The sequence below is a fragment of the Zootoca vivipara genome, chromosome Z1 (genome assembly GCF_965207765.1).
Source record: "Zootoca vivipara chromosome Z1, rZooViv2.hap1.1, whole genome shotgun sequence".
Taxonomy (NCBI): Eukaryota; Metazoa; Chordata; class Lepidosauria; order Squamata; family Lacertidae; genus Zootoca; species Zootoca vivipara.
The window spans coordinates 61,112,219-61,127,368 of NC_142583.1; the positions used below are offsets into that span (position 1 = coordinate 61,112,219).

The following is a 15,150-nucleotide window of genomic DNA, read 5'->3' on the forward strand; positions in this document are numbered from 1 at the left end:
TCTCCTAATAGGCACATTTTTGCAAGCAATTTCCCCAGATAAAATGCATTTGTTTCCACAAATACATGAATTCTTATGCACATGCCCTCCAAATATATATATTTTTGTACATATTTTCCGGCTGCGGAACTGCATCACAGGATTTGAGCAAGCTCATTTTCCAAAGGGCAGCTGCATTTTGGTCTGCGTATTGTTTCTGGAAGTGAGAATGACAAATTGTAGCTCTGGGCCGTTTGTGAGCAATTTAAAACGGCAGCATTCCATTCACCCACTGCTGGCACACTCAATAATATAAGTCATGAGAGGCTGGGAGAAATCAGATTAGGGATCAGCCCTGGCAGGTGCTAAATCCCAGTGGTAAGCTTTCGGTGGTGAGTCTACCCAGTAATGTTTGTTATCCAGTTTTTCCGGATGATCCTTTTTTTTTTTTCAGAAGAGGGTCTGGCCTATTCTACTTGTGACCCGCCAAACCAAACTCAATCCACCAACCATTTCTGGTGGTCCAACTTGGGCTTGATAAATTGCCTTCTTATTGCTTCCAACCTGGGACTGCAAAAATATCAGGAGGGGAGATCTCAAGCACCCTGCGTAGCTATTGTGCTGTGTTTGGCTTGGTGGACCATAAGATTTGCAGGCTTGTGGCAGAGTCACACTGTAACGATGTGTCAGGCTTCGGGGAATAGGCTTCCTCCCCCATGGCACTAAATAAGAAGATCAAACGAAAGAAATGTCTTACCAGTTAAATTCATCACAGTGAGAGAAAAAAGAACACGTCTCCCTAGAAATGGCGGTGCTCCCAATTAAGGCTCACTCCCCCTTGCTCCATCTCTATTAATCTACGTCACTCCTACATCTTGTAATCTGAGTTTGTGTGCTTTCTGTTCTCACACTTTCTGAGCTCTCCGTGTCTTTGGAGAAGGTAGGTGAATGCTGTCCAGAGACTGTGAATCTGTTAACTCTCTCTCTTCCAGTGTTTCTTCTTCTAGCTCAGGGGTCAGCAAACTTTTTCAGCATGGGGCCAGTCCACTGTCCCTTGTGGGGGGCCAGACTATATTGTGAAGGGAAAAAATGAATGAATTCCTATGCCCCACAAATAACCCAGAGATGCATTTTAAATAAAATCTCACATTCTACTCATGTAAAAACACACTGATTCCCGTGGGCCAGATTTAGACGGTGATTGGGCTGGCTCCGGCTCCCGGGCCTTAGTTTGCCTACCCATGTTCTAGCTGTTCCCCATCCAGTATTTCCCAGCTTCTGCCTTCTGAACTATGCCCCTCTGCAAACCACTGTTCCAAATCTATACTGTCCTCCTGCTTCTGGGAAGATTCAGGATCAGGGGGAGGGGATGGCTCCCACCATTCTTCCTCAGTGCTGCCCTCCTCAACATGGTCCCTGGCACAATGTGTCTCGCCTTTTGTTGAAAATTAGCAGCATCTTTCCTTCCCATAGTGATCTTTCTTTTTTTCACCATCTAGCACATGGTTTAGAACAACTAGCCACAAAAGAAATATAAGGATTCCTCCTCGTATTGCACACTTCCCCTGGTTTTCTTCTTCTACTCCTTCATCTTTTGATACTAAAAAGTTAGTAATTGCTCTTCCTTACATGTCACGGATTCAACTCATCATAGCCCATATGTGCGTAGAAACATGGATATTTTTTTTTAAAAAAAACCCTCTTTCAAATAAAGCCCAGTTTCTTTCAAGCAGCTGCATACTTATTAAAATTTGTTCACAGAACCTCTATAATTAAACCATTAAAAGCATTTTGCTATAGAAATATCTCCCTAGAAACCAGCCACTAGCAGCTGATGATTTGTTTGAAATTCGCCCTTAATTGTGTTGGTATTCTTAAACAAATAGGGAGAGATGCTATTAGCTGTGCACTCCATTTCCTGTAAGGCTGTGCAACATTTCCTCTAGTCCCTTTGTTCTCATTTGCAGGGCTTAGCAAGAGACAGATCTTCTCAGCAGTCTCTCCCCCCCTCCCACTTTGCACTGGTACCTGGAACAGCTACTTATCCCATTCATGTCCATTATTCCCCATCTACAGGGGTACCCACTTGAATAAGATATTGGCAAGGAGGCACAAGATGTGGCACACACATACCATTTGAATAGCAATGTCCACCAGCTTTTTGGGGGGGGGCGACCCTCAAATATTTTATTGGGGAGCCCAAAGGGACCTTGGCCTCTAGGAGTTGGCTCCTATGCCCACCAATAACCAGGTCGTGCCAGGGCATAGCATAACAGAATGTTGAAATTGACGGCTAGCTCTAATTTTGTAGCAGCTTTCATTACTTACCCTGTCACACACACAAACAGTCAGGTTTGGATCTGTGCTTGTTCATGCTTTCAAAAATTGCAAATGCTAGGTTCCATAGTGATGGGAAGAGGGTGGGCTTAACAGAGGAACGCACCGTTTACTTAAAAGAATACTGGTAATCAATGCAATGGCTGGAAGGTGTTTAGGGATTTCTCTTAGTTTTTTGTTTTTTGTTTTTTTTAACACCACACCATACATCCTACTAATCTTAATTCTCCCCTAGGATATTTACTGCAAGCTGCTAAGGGTGAGCAGTTGACTCCTGCGTCAGTCTCTCCTACTCTCCCCTGGTTAAGCTGACATTCCAATATTGTGTACATCCTGGAAGCTCACAGGTTCTTAGGAAGCCGTATTGGCAATTTAAATGAAATCTTTTTTCATTGACAAACCTGTTTGCTTCTGCATACCTGGGGAATATTCTGCAAATGCAGAACACATTGCTTTATTTTTGGGGGCCGAGCCCATTTTCACTTCCCAATGGACAGGCCTTCAGCACCCTGAGTTTTCTAGCAGAAAGAACTGGCAAGGGTTGATCAGCCACTTTGGTTCTGCAGCCAAAGGTGCTGCTAAGTACATGTGGACTTTTGGAAACGGGGGCTCCCCTTTGAGGGCCAAACAAGCAGGGATGATGGCAGCTCCGTGAATTTAAAATCTGGATCTTGCCAAATGCAGTGGAAGCAGAAAGTAGGCCTAACCACGAAGAGCAATAGGGGCCAAACGGAAGGATGCTAACATCACCACCACACCAATGGTTTCTCTCGGTTGTAGAAAAAGATTTTATTTTATTTATTTATTTTATTAAATTTCCATACCACCCTGCATCAGAGGATCACATGGTGGTTTACAATATATAAAAAAAGACACAATTCAGTAATGAACAAAAACAAAAGACCTTGGGGGAAGCCCTGATTTGAAGGTCGTGCGTAGGAACCACTTTGGAAAAGCACATCCTGACAAGTCCGATTCCATTTGGGTTGTTTACTGAAACAAACCAGATGAGAATAGTTTCTCCTGTGTTACTGCTTCTGTTGAGTCAAAAGACTTTTAAGATGGCACATGACCCCAACTATTTCTCCATTCTGCCTATTTCTGTGGCATTTCGTGGCTTTTGAGTGACACTGCTGCGTCTACGACTGAATGTGTATCAGTGACACACAACATTGTGTAAATGAAATAGTAAAGGTAAAGGGACCCCTGACCATTAGGTCCAGTCGTGACCGACTCTGGGGTTGCGCGCTCATCTCGCATTATTGGCCGAGGGAGCCGGCGTATAGCTTCCAGGTCATGTGGCCAGCATGACAAAGCCACTTCTGGCAAACCAGAGCAGCACATGGAAACACCGTTTACCTTCCCGCTGTAGCGGTTCCTATTTATCTACTTGCATTCTGACATGCTTTCGAACTGCTAGGTTGGCAGGAGCTGGGACCGAGCAACGGGAGCTCACCCCATCACAGGGATTCGAACCGCCGACCTTCTGATCAGCAAGCCCTAGGCTCAGTGGTTTAACCACAGCGCCACCTGGGCTAATTTATTTAGTCCTAGCTTAATTTATTTAGTTCAGTCCTCAAATCACAGGGTTGGGTCAGAGGGGCCAAGCCCCCTGACATTTTTTTGATGCCCCCCTTAGACACAGTTATTAGAATGCAAAAAATGGAGGGGGAGTGGCTAAAATGGAAAGGAACCAGCAGGTTGGAACATGTGAACTTCATGAAAGCTTGCCATCCCTCCTCCCTCCACTCAAATAATTTGAGTACTGCTTGCAGTGCCATGGACTGTGATGCGGCATAGGCTTAGCACATCATGTTCCTGATTCCGTATCTCTGTGCTAGAATAGTGTCTCTTAGCGCTACACCGTTAGTAACATCAGCGAACTAGAAACCGCAAGCTGGACTGATCCTAAATGACTGCATTTGTATTTCCCCCTCTGTGAGTAGTATATGTCTTGTTGGCTGGTGGTGCTGTTATTCCCTTGGCATTTTATAAAGCACGGTGAGAATTCTGGGTGGCCCAACAGCATGGGTATCTGTGCTGTGAACTCCCCAAGGAGACTAAATGCTTAGAATTTGTGCTGTGCTGTGACCAATATTTGCAGCTGCTTTGAGTGTTCAAGTGCTTTTGAGCCAGCCTGCATGTACCCAGCCTGTTATTAAATCATTTCATCCCTTCACCTAATCTCAGTGGATCTAATCTTTGTGCTGTATATACTGATACGGGTTATGGATTGCTCTATAATAACCTAATATTCCTGTTGTGCTTTCATTTCCGTATGTTACAATCAAAAGTCCTTTCCCACTGCTGTACTGGCAGGAGTGGCCCAATCAAAGTTATCAAGCTACTTGTTGTACATGTCCTTGAGTAGATGATTTTCTGATCATGATTGTGAGGGTGGTTATATTTCTGCCGGTTTCTCCGTTCCTCTCAGTATTAGTGGGGTTTCAGGGATATGTAGTTGAGATTGGGCGCCGGTTTTATGTGTCTCTCCCACTCTCATTGTGAAAAGAATTAGAATTTAGAGGTGCCACAAATTTGACAGAAGAAGGGCTTTCTTGAGTTGGGAAGGAGATAGTAGTCTTAACTGGAAAGTAGCTAAGCCAGTGGCAATAACTCAGCCTATTTTCTCCGAGTATTTTTTAAAAAAATCTTTCCTCATCCATGTGATTTATATGAAATGAGCTCAACATGTCTGGCATTCATCTCTGTGGCTTCCAACATGCTGATTCCTGTGCCCCAAAGAACTGCCTAGTGTCAGTTCCAGGTTTATGGGGGGTGGGTGTGTTGGCACTTAGTCAAGAGGCCTTTGGGTCTCCCCCTGCTTCCTTCCCACGGTCACCACTTCCTGTTTGCTTGCCCGCTCCTCTGGGCCAATCCATACCACTTCCAACAAGTAGAGATCAAGGCAAGTGAATGCCTTCTCTTCCTCCTCCTCCTGCTTGTCACTCTTCACATGCTTGGAGAGGGCAAGTGGGCAGAGAGTAATGACCAGCTGGATGATCAAAGAGAGGGGTATGGGTGGGTGGGTCAATACTGGGCTTCCTGATGGGGTGTAGATGTTGGCAGGTACCCACCCATACTTAACAAGAGTCCCCAACATCCTTCCTACTTGTCTACAGCTTTTTAACAAGAGCTCTGTTAAACTACCCTAGTTTAGCTTTATCAATCTGTTGCTTCTCAACTTCACCCTACCCTACCCAGTGGAATGTGAGCAGTATGTTCCACTCAATATCTGCTGAATTCTTGGTCAGTTCCTCCCCACTTCCATCCCAATCTCACACACTCGTGGGACATTCATAATTTTCCTGGTACATCTCACTAGTGAATCACTTTTGCCTTTTTTTGTGGAGGATGGTTGCGGGCATCTTTAAGAAGCATTAGGGTTAGTTGTTAAAGTTGCCAGGGTTCTATCTCCTGCTTCCCTGGTCACTAGATGTCAAATATCTGAGTTGGGGTTGGATGGATCTCACTCCTGCTCAGGCTTCCTCAAACTCAGCCCCCCAGGTGTTTTGAGACTACAATTCCCGTCATCCCTGACCACTGGTCCTGCTAGATAGGGATCATGGGAGTTGTAGGCCAAAACATCTGGAGGGCCGAGTTTGAGGAAGCCTGCTCTTGCTCCTAGAGCATATATGCATGCCAACGCAGGCTCATAAATTCAGAATGACGTGCAGTGCGCAGCTTGCCATTTCATGGACTGCACTTGTGAGATTCCTTTTGAACAACGGGTAGTTTTGTTTTGTTTTCTAGTATATATTTAACCAAAGAACTATCACCCTCTTTGTTTCAAATCAGGACAGACTATGGCAGAGTAAGAACCTAAGAAAACAGAGGAGCAGCCCTAATGGATCAAACCAAAGGCCTGTCCAGTTCAGCATCCTGGTTTGCCCAGTGGCTACCCAGGTGTCTCTGGGAAGCCCAGAGTGGATAGCCCTGCCCTGATGTTGATCCCCAGTGGTATGAAGGGGCATGTTGCCTCTTGTCCTGGAGGTAGCATTCAGCCACTGTGACTAGTAGTTATTGATAGCCTCACCTTCCATGAATATGTCTAATCCACTTGTTGAAATTGGCTCCCATCATTACCTCTTGTGGCAGCAGATTATATTGCTTTATGCACTGTCCTTTGTTCCATTCTGAATCTTGTACCATTCAGCTCCATTGCTTGACCCCGGGTTCTAGTATTAGGAGAAAGGAAGAATTAAGACACTTCAGCTATGAGCAGTGACGTGTATGTGAGTGGGGCACTTCAAACGACGTTGCTTGGTGTGAGAACCAGGATATAAAATGTATACAGCAGGGCCCCTATTTTCACATGATTTGACCATATTCATTGTAAGTTGTAAGGCTTCTGAGCAGTGACTTCTGTGTTCTTCAATGTGCCTGGAAGGCCATTTAGGGCTTTATTTACAACCACAAATTCATTGCAGCAAGGGGTAGTGATGGTTGCCCAAGAAGCTGGAGAGTGGGTACTGAACATTTCTATGTAGAAGTACTTGGGCTTGAAAAAAATGGTCATCCTGGTTTATTTTCTGTCATGGGGAAGCCAAATCGTATTTTAAAAAAAATTCCACAAAGAAGATGAAGCATTTGGGTTTAGCTTGCACACAATGGAGCAAGAATTAGATCTCTCCCCCAGCAGTGGTTGCTACCTATAATTGACAGACAGAATGCATGTACCTTCTTCCATGTGTACAAATCACCTGCATTTCTACCTACCGGTACTTATTCTGGGTACGTGTCTTCCATTATGCAGCATATTATTTCCTAGAAGAACCTGTGCTTTTAAATAATACAAGGTGTCTCATGAATAATTAGGGGCAAAAAAGAGAGGTGAAATTACCTTGGCAGAGAGGTCTTGCAAAGAGGTCACACAATTTTGTATACCTCTGGACTTTCAATTCACTTCTGTTCAATTCAGTTCTGATGAACAGAGCAAGCTGGCACTACATTCATTCCCTGATCCGTTCGTGCAATGTGCTTCCATTGTCTTTGCTGAGATCTCTGAGTGCAACAACAAGCAGAACTACTTTGCTCGAATAATAGGTTTTGAGAAAGTTGGATACCTCTTGAGGAAACTCATGGTCGATATGGGAGCATGATGCTAAGCTTTATTTAAGCCAATTTATGCATTACCTTTGTGGTTCAGTTGCTGATATAGTTGCCACTGCAAAGTTATTGCCTTGTCGGTGGCCCCACACACCATCTTGGCAATGTCTGGATGAACTGATCACATGGACAGATCAGTCATGTGGATAACTCATGTCGGTTGTCCTTCCCCATTAGGGCTGCCAATGGTGGCATGAACTGTACTCCACATGATTGTAATAAAGCACCTCTAAGCTAGTGATGCGGCAAGAATGGAAAGGCAGGGAGTTGTGAGCAGTGCAGGTTTGTGATGGGTGCTGAACCACAAAGTGAGTGTACGAATTTCGCCATAATCCCACCCAAACCAGTGAGGCAAAATAGAATGCTTTAATAGCATATGTTGGGATTGTGTGGGTGATTGATGGAATTGCTTTAACGTGATATTGCTCCCAAAGTGAACCACTGGTTTTGAGTTTCCACGTCGGACTTCTTCAGACACCAAATGTGCCAATCACTTGGAAAGTGGGAGAAACGCTTGAGGATGGGGTGGGGAGATCTGCACCTCTTCTTTCCTTAACTAACTCTGCTCAGATATTGACCAGTGGAATAAGGTAATTGAACAGCTCGGAACCCCCTGCCCAGAATTCATGAAGAAACTCCAGCCCACAGTGCGGAACTATGTGGAAAACCGACCTAAATACGCCGGCCTCACTTTCCCCAAACTCTTCCCAGACTCTCTCTTCCCAGCCGATTCAGAACACAACAAACTCAAAGGTAAGGGGTGTGAACCATGCATGAACAAGTTCTATGAGATTAGGCATGCCTTGCATTTGAAATGTCTTTATTACGTTTATTTCTCCTCTTTCTTCTACCATGGAAATCAAAGCAGCATACAGTACGTAGCGGTCAGCCTTCCAGGCACTGACCAGACCTAAACCTATGTATAGCTCCAGCAAGGTTACTGCATCATGTTCCTCTTTAGACCATGGCTTGGAAAATGTGCCCTCCACTAACCCATGCACACAAGTAGCTGGAGACAAGCTCATAAGTATTTTAAAGTTCTTACATGAAAACACTGTGAAGTGACACGTTTACTAACCGTGCTACCAAAAAGGTCACAGGGACAGTAGCCTGCTAGAAGGTTGTGGTCAAACCTCCACATTTCAAAGGAAAAGTTGCCAACTATTTTTCGTCCAGTCTCTGCCGCTGTCCCATTAACAAACAGCACTTTTATTTGAAGCAATTTTATTTATTATTAATTTCTGTACCGCCCTCCATCCGAGGATCACAGGGCAGTTTACAATATAAAAACACAGATTTGAAGAATCACAGTGGAATCGGAAGTCCTGGAAGATGCAAGCGATTTTATCTTCAACGTGTTTCGCAAACAGGTCACAACGAGCCACTATCCATTCTAGCACCTCCTTCAGACTGTAAAAGGCCCTCCCACTACAGCACAGTGAGGCTGCGGTGGAAACAGCAAATCTGCCTTATTTGCTGTTTTCACCAGCGCTGAGCAGGCTGGTGATCAGCACTCACGAGGGTCTGCTTGCATTGATCTGGAGTTTTTCTCCACTTGTGTTCAAGCTGCTCTCCTGGCTCGTTTTATTGCCCTCAGCTCTGGTGTATACCAAGGAGCCAGCTGGGCTCTATCAAGTGGAAGAGGGCACTCCAGGGCAATTGTATCAACAGCCTGGGCCATCTGTATCTTCCACGGATCAGCCAGGGCTTCAGCAGGAGAACCAGTTGTATTAGCCATAAAGTTCTCTAGAGCCATCTGGAAAACTAAGGGATCTGTCAGCCTCGAAGGCAGACCATCTGAATAGGTCCCTCTCCTCTGCAGGAGGGGAAAACTGCTGAGCACCTAAATCCACAAGAGGAGATGATCCAACCATGATAGGGGCTGATGTTAATATCCTCTGTTCTCAGGTCATGCTCTTCCTGCCCAGCCAGTACCTCGGTCTGGTGACATGTTGGGGATAGTGGCATGGTTATCATGGCATGCCCTGAGTGAGGGGCCTCAGTATGGACGTCAGGACCAGCGGTCTGTGAGTCTTTAACACCACCTCTGGGACCACCACTGTCACAGCTCAGGCAGGTCCAGTTCCAGACACCCCAAATAGCACTGTCTCCTGCTGGAGGGCTGCTTCCAGTCAATGTAAACAGTGCTGAGCTAGAGGAATCAAAGCCTTGAATCAGCATAAGGCAACTTCCTGCATACCAAGGAAAGCACTGTAGGGTTAATTAAGCCTTCTGCCAACATCTTCCCCTCCTGCATAGAGGAATTGTCGGTTACCATTTTCGTCCATGCTCTCAGCAGCCGCCTTGTGCCCAATGCTGCACGTGGGGAAGGGACTGGATTAGGCCCCAGCACCTCCCCATCCTTTGTTTGAAGCAAATCCCCGTAAGCTGTGTACAAACATGCACAAGACCTTCCTGGGAAGAATTAAATTGGGAGGGCTGCTGGTCCAAATTGCTCTGGTTTCAGGCTTTGTCAGTTGAGAAGCACGCAGTGCCACATTCAGCCGAAATCTGACACTGGCAGCCCAATCCTGCCTTGATTACAGTGGCGCGAGATGAGCAGATGCCATTGTTTGCAATGACAAGATGATTTTAAACGTAAGCGGAGGCCGCGGTTAACTTCAGCAGGGACGGCAAGCTTTTCTGAGAAAACAGTGATTGATGTGTGTGTTTCGTACAGAAAAGGTTTCCGATTAGCGTTTTGGAACCTTCCAAAAGTGTGTATCAGTTTTGCACACATGGATTCCCAAGGTTGCCGGTAACGGTGATGCATAATGTTTTTTAATCTGCGGCAATTTGCATGTCATTACCCAGAATGCCTTTTCCCACCATACAGCAAGGCTGTTTGCCTGCACTCCGGGGGGGTGATTGAAGGTCTGGCCAAATGGCTTCAGAAGTACTGAGAGCTCTCTTATTATCCCACCCTCCCTTCCCCGCCCCAGCCCACCACAATAACAAAGCACAATAATGGACTTACAAGGGATTTGAAGCAGATGCAGAGAGAAAGATAATTAAGATCTTCTTTCACTCTCTGGATGAAAGCAAACATATTTTTGCACACAGGCAGATATGACTCCCCCACCCCCGGTCCTGATTCCCTGCCCTGATCTATTTCCTAGAAATATATTCTCTTGACAAGATACCCCCCCAAACCCTTTAAAAGAAGGTGTTTGGCATGCTGGAAACCAAACCTGCCTCCTCCCATAGCAGAAGGTGATATTTTGACATTTGGCTGTCACCTGTGGAAGCAATTTATGGAAGTTTCTTTATGGTCATGAAGTTCCTTATGTTTATTACTTTTTCGGCAGAATTCATAAGCTGCTTGACCTATCATCTGTTTAAATACAATAATTTCCAAAGCCTTTCTTTCATTGTAGGTAAAAAAACAAAGTGATTACAAGAACAAGAACTATTGTAGCAGAACTATTCCAACTGCTTCAATGCATGCTTTGCGGGTGATGATACAAGACACCCCATGGCATGTTGGTTAAATGGGGATTCACATGGCACAGATCATGGGTGCTGCCACTTTGGGCAAATTTTCTATCAGTTCCAGCTGCTAGTTTTACTAAGCTACCCCACATACAGTATTCATTTTCTTTTTGATGCACCTCTGATTTCTTCCTTTCTCTGCCCATTTTCCATTCTTCCCCTCCCCTGACATTTGGAAAATAACAAAGACAAAAATTAAACAGAATCCCCATGTATAGACAGCGAGATTTTGTGTGCTGTGTTCTCCTTGCGCAAAGGAGCTCTTCTACATTCTGCTGCACCTCCTTGTATCCCTTGAAAAGCTTCTGTCGAAGTTTGGGAGAACCTCTGGAAGGTGCAAATTGCAGCTCTGGGGGCTGCAGCTGGGGGAGTTGGTAGAAACCTTGAAATCTGGGTCCCAGCCCAAATGTCCAAATTAGGCTTATATTACATCAGGTGTGGGGAATCTCTGGTCCTCCAGATGTTGCTAAGCTACAACTTCCACCAGCCCTAGCAAGCATGTTCCATGATGAGAATTGCATCTAAGCAACATCTGGAGGGCTGGAGTTACCCTGTTCTTAATTTGCATCAATGTACAGTAATTTGTATGTGAACCTCTGTTTCATGAGCAGAACGTGTGGGACATAGGTGGCTTCTGCTCCCCACACTGGCAGAGGAAAGGGGGGCAGGGGGAGCGCATTGCCCCCAGCACCATCGGGGAGGGGGGTACCATCGCAGCTGCCCCCGGACACGCGCCGTGCACCCATCACCACGCTGGGCGCCACACCCCCGCCCCGGGATGTGTGCCATGCCCCCGGGCGCGGCATGCCACACCCCCAGCACTCGCGCCACACCCCCAGGTGCGCACCAGCCACGCCCCCATCTGCCCTCCGCCCCCAGTGCCGGAGCATGCAGCTTCGCCCCTGCCCCCTTTCAATAAATATGTGCACATATACTTTCTAACCTGCATTAAGCTTTTAGAAGTACGGGCCCAGAAGATGGTATTAAATGTGCATGGCTATAAATACTCCATTGTACTTGGAAGCCAAGGGCTACCATCAGAATATTTTTGCCACCCGTATTCATGCAGTTTGGTTGCTTTTTAAAAAACACCCAGTCAATGGTGACCGAGTGGAGATTTTTGTATGTCAGATATGGAATTACATGTGACAGTAATTAGGAAGAATACTATTGTGCACAGAGCACTTAGCATATGGATAGCTTTTTAAAAATTAAAATTAACAATATTTTGATGGCACAAATCCTTTTCTGCGAGGAAAACAGAACTGGATTCACACCCACATTTGGTGTGACTGTATGAGTCCTTTGATTGACAGATACATGAGAACTAGAGAAAAAATTATGCCGTTCCTCCTGCTTGTCAGTCATTCAAATGAGCTTTCATCTGGGAAATAAATGAAGCTCCTTCTGTCAGGGTGGCTCAAGGTTTGGCCTCTGTTGGCCAGATTCCATGTTTCACTGGACTCTCAGAGGCTCAATGATTCCTAGGGGATATGAATAGCCATCTCTTTGTTGTCTTGCTGCTCAGTGCTTCTGTAACACAGAGGCAATTGCTTCACTAAAAATAGAGTGGATTTAGGCAAGTGATGCTGCAGTAATCCGACAGGTTTGGTTAAGATGCTGATATTATTGCTTCTTCATATCAGGAACAGAGGCGTAGTTATTGCCATCAAAATAGGGATCAAGGTGGATAGCTTTTTTTAAAATCCCTCTAGGCAATCTTAAGATGGCCATATTAACATTGCAGAAGTAGCTATGTCAGAATCGATGTGCAACTTAAATTTGAAATCCTTGAACGGAATGGGTCCTGTGCTTCAGATGGGTATTTTTTTTTACCTACATTGCTGTCTGCAGAGAAAGCATCTGATGATGCTGTAGAATTCTGGTGGTGCTCTGCACTGCTAGTGGATCCACCAACGGATGCCTGATTATCGTCTTCCAAAGCAACTATTGTGTGTGGAGGTCCCCCAAACCACCCCTCAAAATAATTCACACCACAGACAGAATTTTTGTTTTTGGCATGAATTTGGCCACAACTTTATTAAAATACAAATATGTGAGTGGTTGCGTAGGCATTGGTTCTCCAACTGTCCCCTAAGGACAGAACTAAACTAGCCTTGTCAACAAGGGGAAACCCTACAGGGAGAGACAGGGAGCCGGGTGCGTTGGCCCGGCCCTCCCCTCAGGCTCCCAAGGGCTCTCGCACGGCCCTGGCTCCTGACTGGGGGTTACGGATATTGCATCGAGCCCCTGTATTCCTGACCGGAATTTCCCCAACACGCAGGCATTAACTTGAGGGGCCAACACAGTCAACAAGACCCCTCATACAACCAAATAACCAATGCCTAACCGCCAACCTTACAGGTTGTGACTATTTGTTATGCAGTAGGCAAAAACCAGATGGCACCAGCCAATCAGCCAAATGGAAAAAATTCCTATTGGGCCCCTGCCAAGCAGACGACCCCATAACAGGCACAACAAGGTCAACACAGAGGCCTAAACATAGGGAGGGAGGGAGGGTGATCCGAAGAACGCAGCCAAGAGGAGAAACAAATCACGTGCTTGCCTTTTATACCCCTGGCTGACCCACAGAAATTGAAACATGCTTTTCTCCCCAACAACAGCCAGGGACCAATCAGGGCAGTGGCCAACTCCATAGCCCCCACCCCAGCAACTATGGGGTAGTTTGCTAGGCCCCCACCACAACACGTGCTCCCCATGAAGGAGAACCCGCACTCTATTCCGAACTTAAAAATGGAAAGCGTAATGCTGGTGGTCAACAAAAGAGGTTTAAAGACTGTCTCAAGGCAAATTTTTTAAAAATGTAGTCTAAACACCAGCAATTGGGAAACACTTGCCTGCGAGTGCTCCAATTGGAGAACAGCCTTTACCAAAGGTGTCATGGGCTTTGAAGACACTCGAACGCAGGACACAAGGGAGAAACGTGCTAAGAGGAAGGCACGGTTGGCAAATCCTCACTGTGATCAACTCCCTCCCGGAAACCAATGTCTCCACTGTGGAAGGACATGTGGATCCAGAATTGGCCTCTAGAGTCACTTACGGACTCATCGTTAAAACCATGTTTATGGAAGACAATCTTACTCGCCTACGAGTAATCGCCAAAGAAAGAAGACAAGGGTCCATTTTTGAATCCTGTCCAAATTGCATAAAATATACCCACCCTGGACTGTCAGAAGTAAAGACTTTTACAATGAACTGGAGATGTTTCTAATTCATACGTCTTTATGCAACAGAGGCTCTTTGTTAGAATTGCAAGCCTTTATCTCCTAATCCATTAGTTCTTTTTCCTGCACATAAGTGCGGATTTTAATTAAGGGCAGTTGAGGGTAAAAATCATAGTGCTGGTTGAGGGTGTGCTGGAAAGGAAAAAAAAAGGTCAGTTTATCAGATGACTCTCATCCCGCAATTAAACTCCTTATTGAGAAAAAGATGCCATATTTAAGTGGTTTTCAACCATGGACACACTTACTTTTTGAAAACAGTTATTGGATTTCATCCGGCGAGGGCAATCAAAACAAATCCTGAGATCTCTGGGTAAAGGATGGTATAGAAATAATAGAAACAGATAAATGATTTAGTAAGCCAGGGCACTCATTAGTAAAGCAGCTCCACCAGTTCCTGTTTTTCTTCTATCCTTCCTCCGCTTAAATCTCCTATAACCCCTGTTTTAAAACAGCTGCATTGGTTGCCAGTATGTTTCCAGGCCGAATTCAAGGTTGTTGTTTAAAGCCCTAAACGCTCAGGTCCCAAATAGAAAGACTGGCTCCTTCCATACAGACCCTCCTGAGATCAGTAGACCTTCTTGTTTGTTCCTACACCCTCAGAGGTTTGGGGGCAGCTGGCAGCCTGGGAGAGGGCATTCTCTGTGGTGGCCCCAAAGCTGTGGAACTCACTCCCCACAGAGATGCTTCTGGCACCTTCATTATACTACTGTTGAAGAATGCTAAAGGTGCACCTCTTTACCATAGCTTCCGTCACATGAGGTTTACGTTCTTTAGGACTCACCTTATTTTTATGGCTGTAAGTTGTTTCAAACTGTTATTAATATTGTGTTGTAATACTGTAGCCTGCCCTAGGACCTTATGGTGAAGGGCAGGTAAGAAGTAAATCATACATTATTATTAGGCCTCCAAACCATTAATAACCAGTGTCTCAAGTCCAGCAGACCCTCCAAGTGGCCTTATTTTCCAGGTACAGTCCCAAATTTACAGA

At 45.4% G+C, this 15,150-nt stretch overlaps 1 protein-coding gene across 2 annotated transcripts in view; it reads left to right on the forward strand.

The window, feature by feature from the left end:
* MAPK10 (mitogen-activated protein kinase 10) overlaps positions 1–15,150 on the forward strand; it is a 163,106-nt gene that overhangs the window by 124,567 nt on the left and 23,389 nt on the right. For both annotated transcript variants that reach the window (XM_088660576.1, XM_060278429.2), the window contains exon 9: positions 7,996–8,178. In XM_088660576.1, the coding sequence (XP_088516702.1) occupies positions 7,996–8,178 (183 nt within the window). The remainder of the gene's footprint in view (positions 1–7,995; positions 8,179–15,150) is intronic.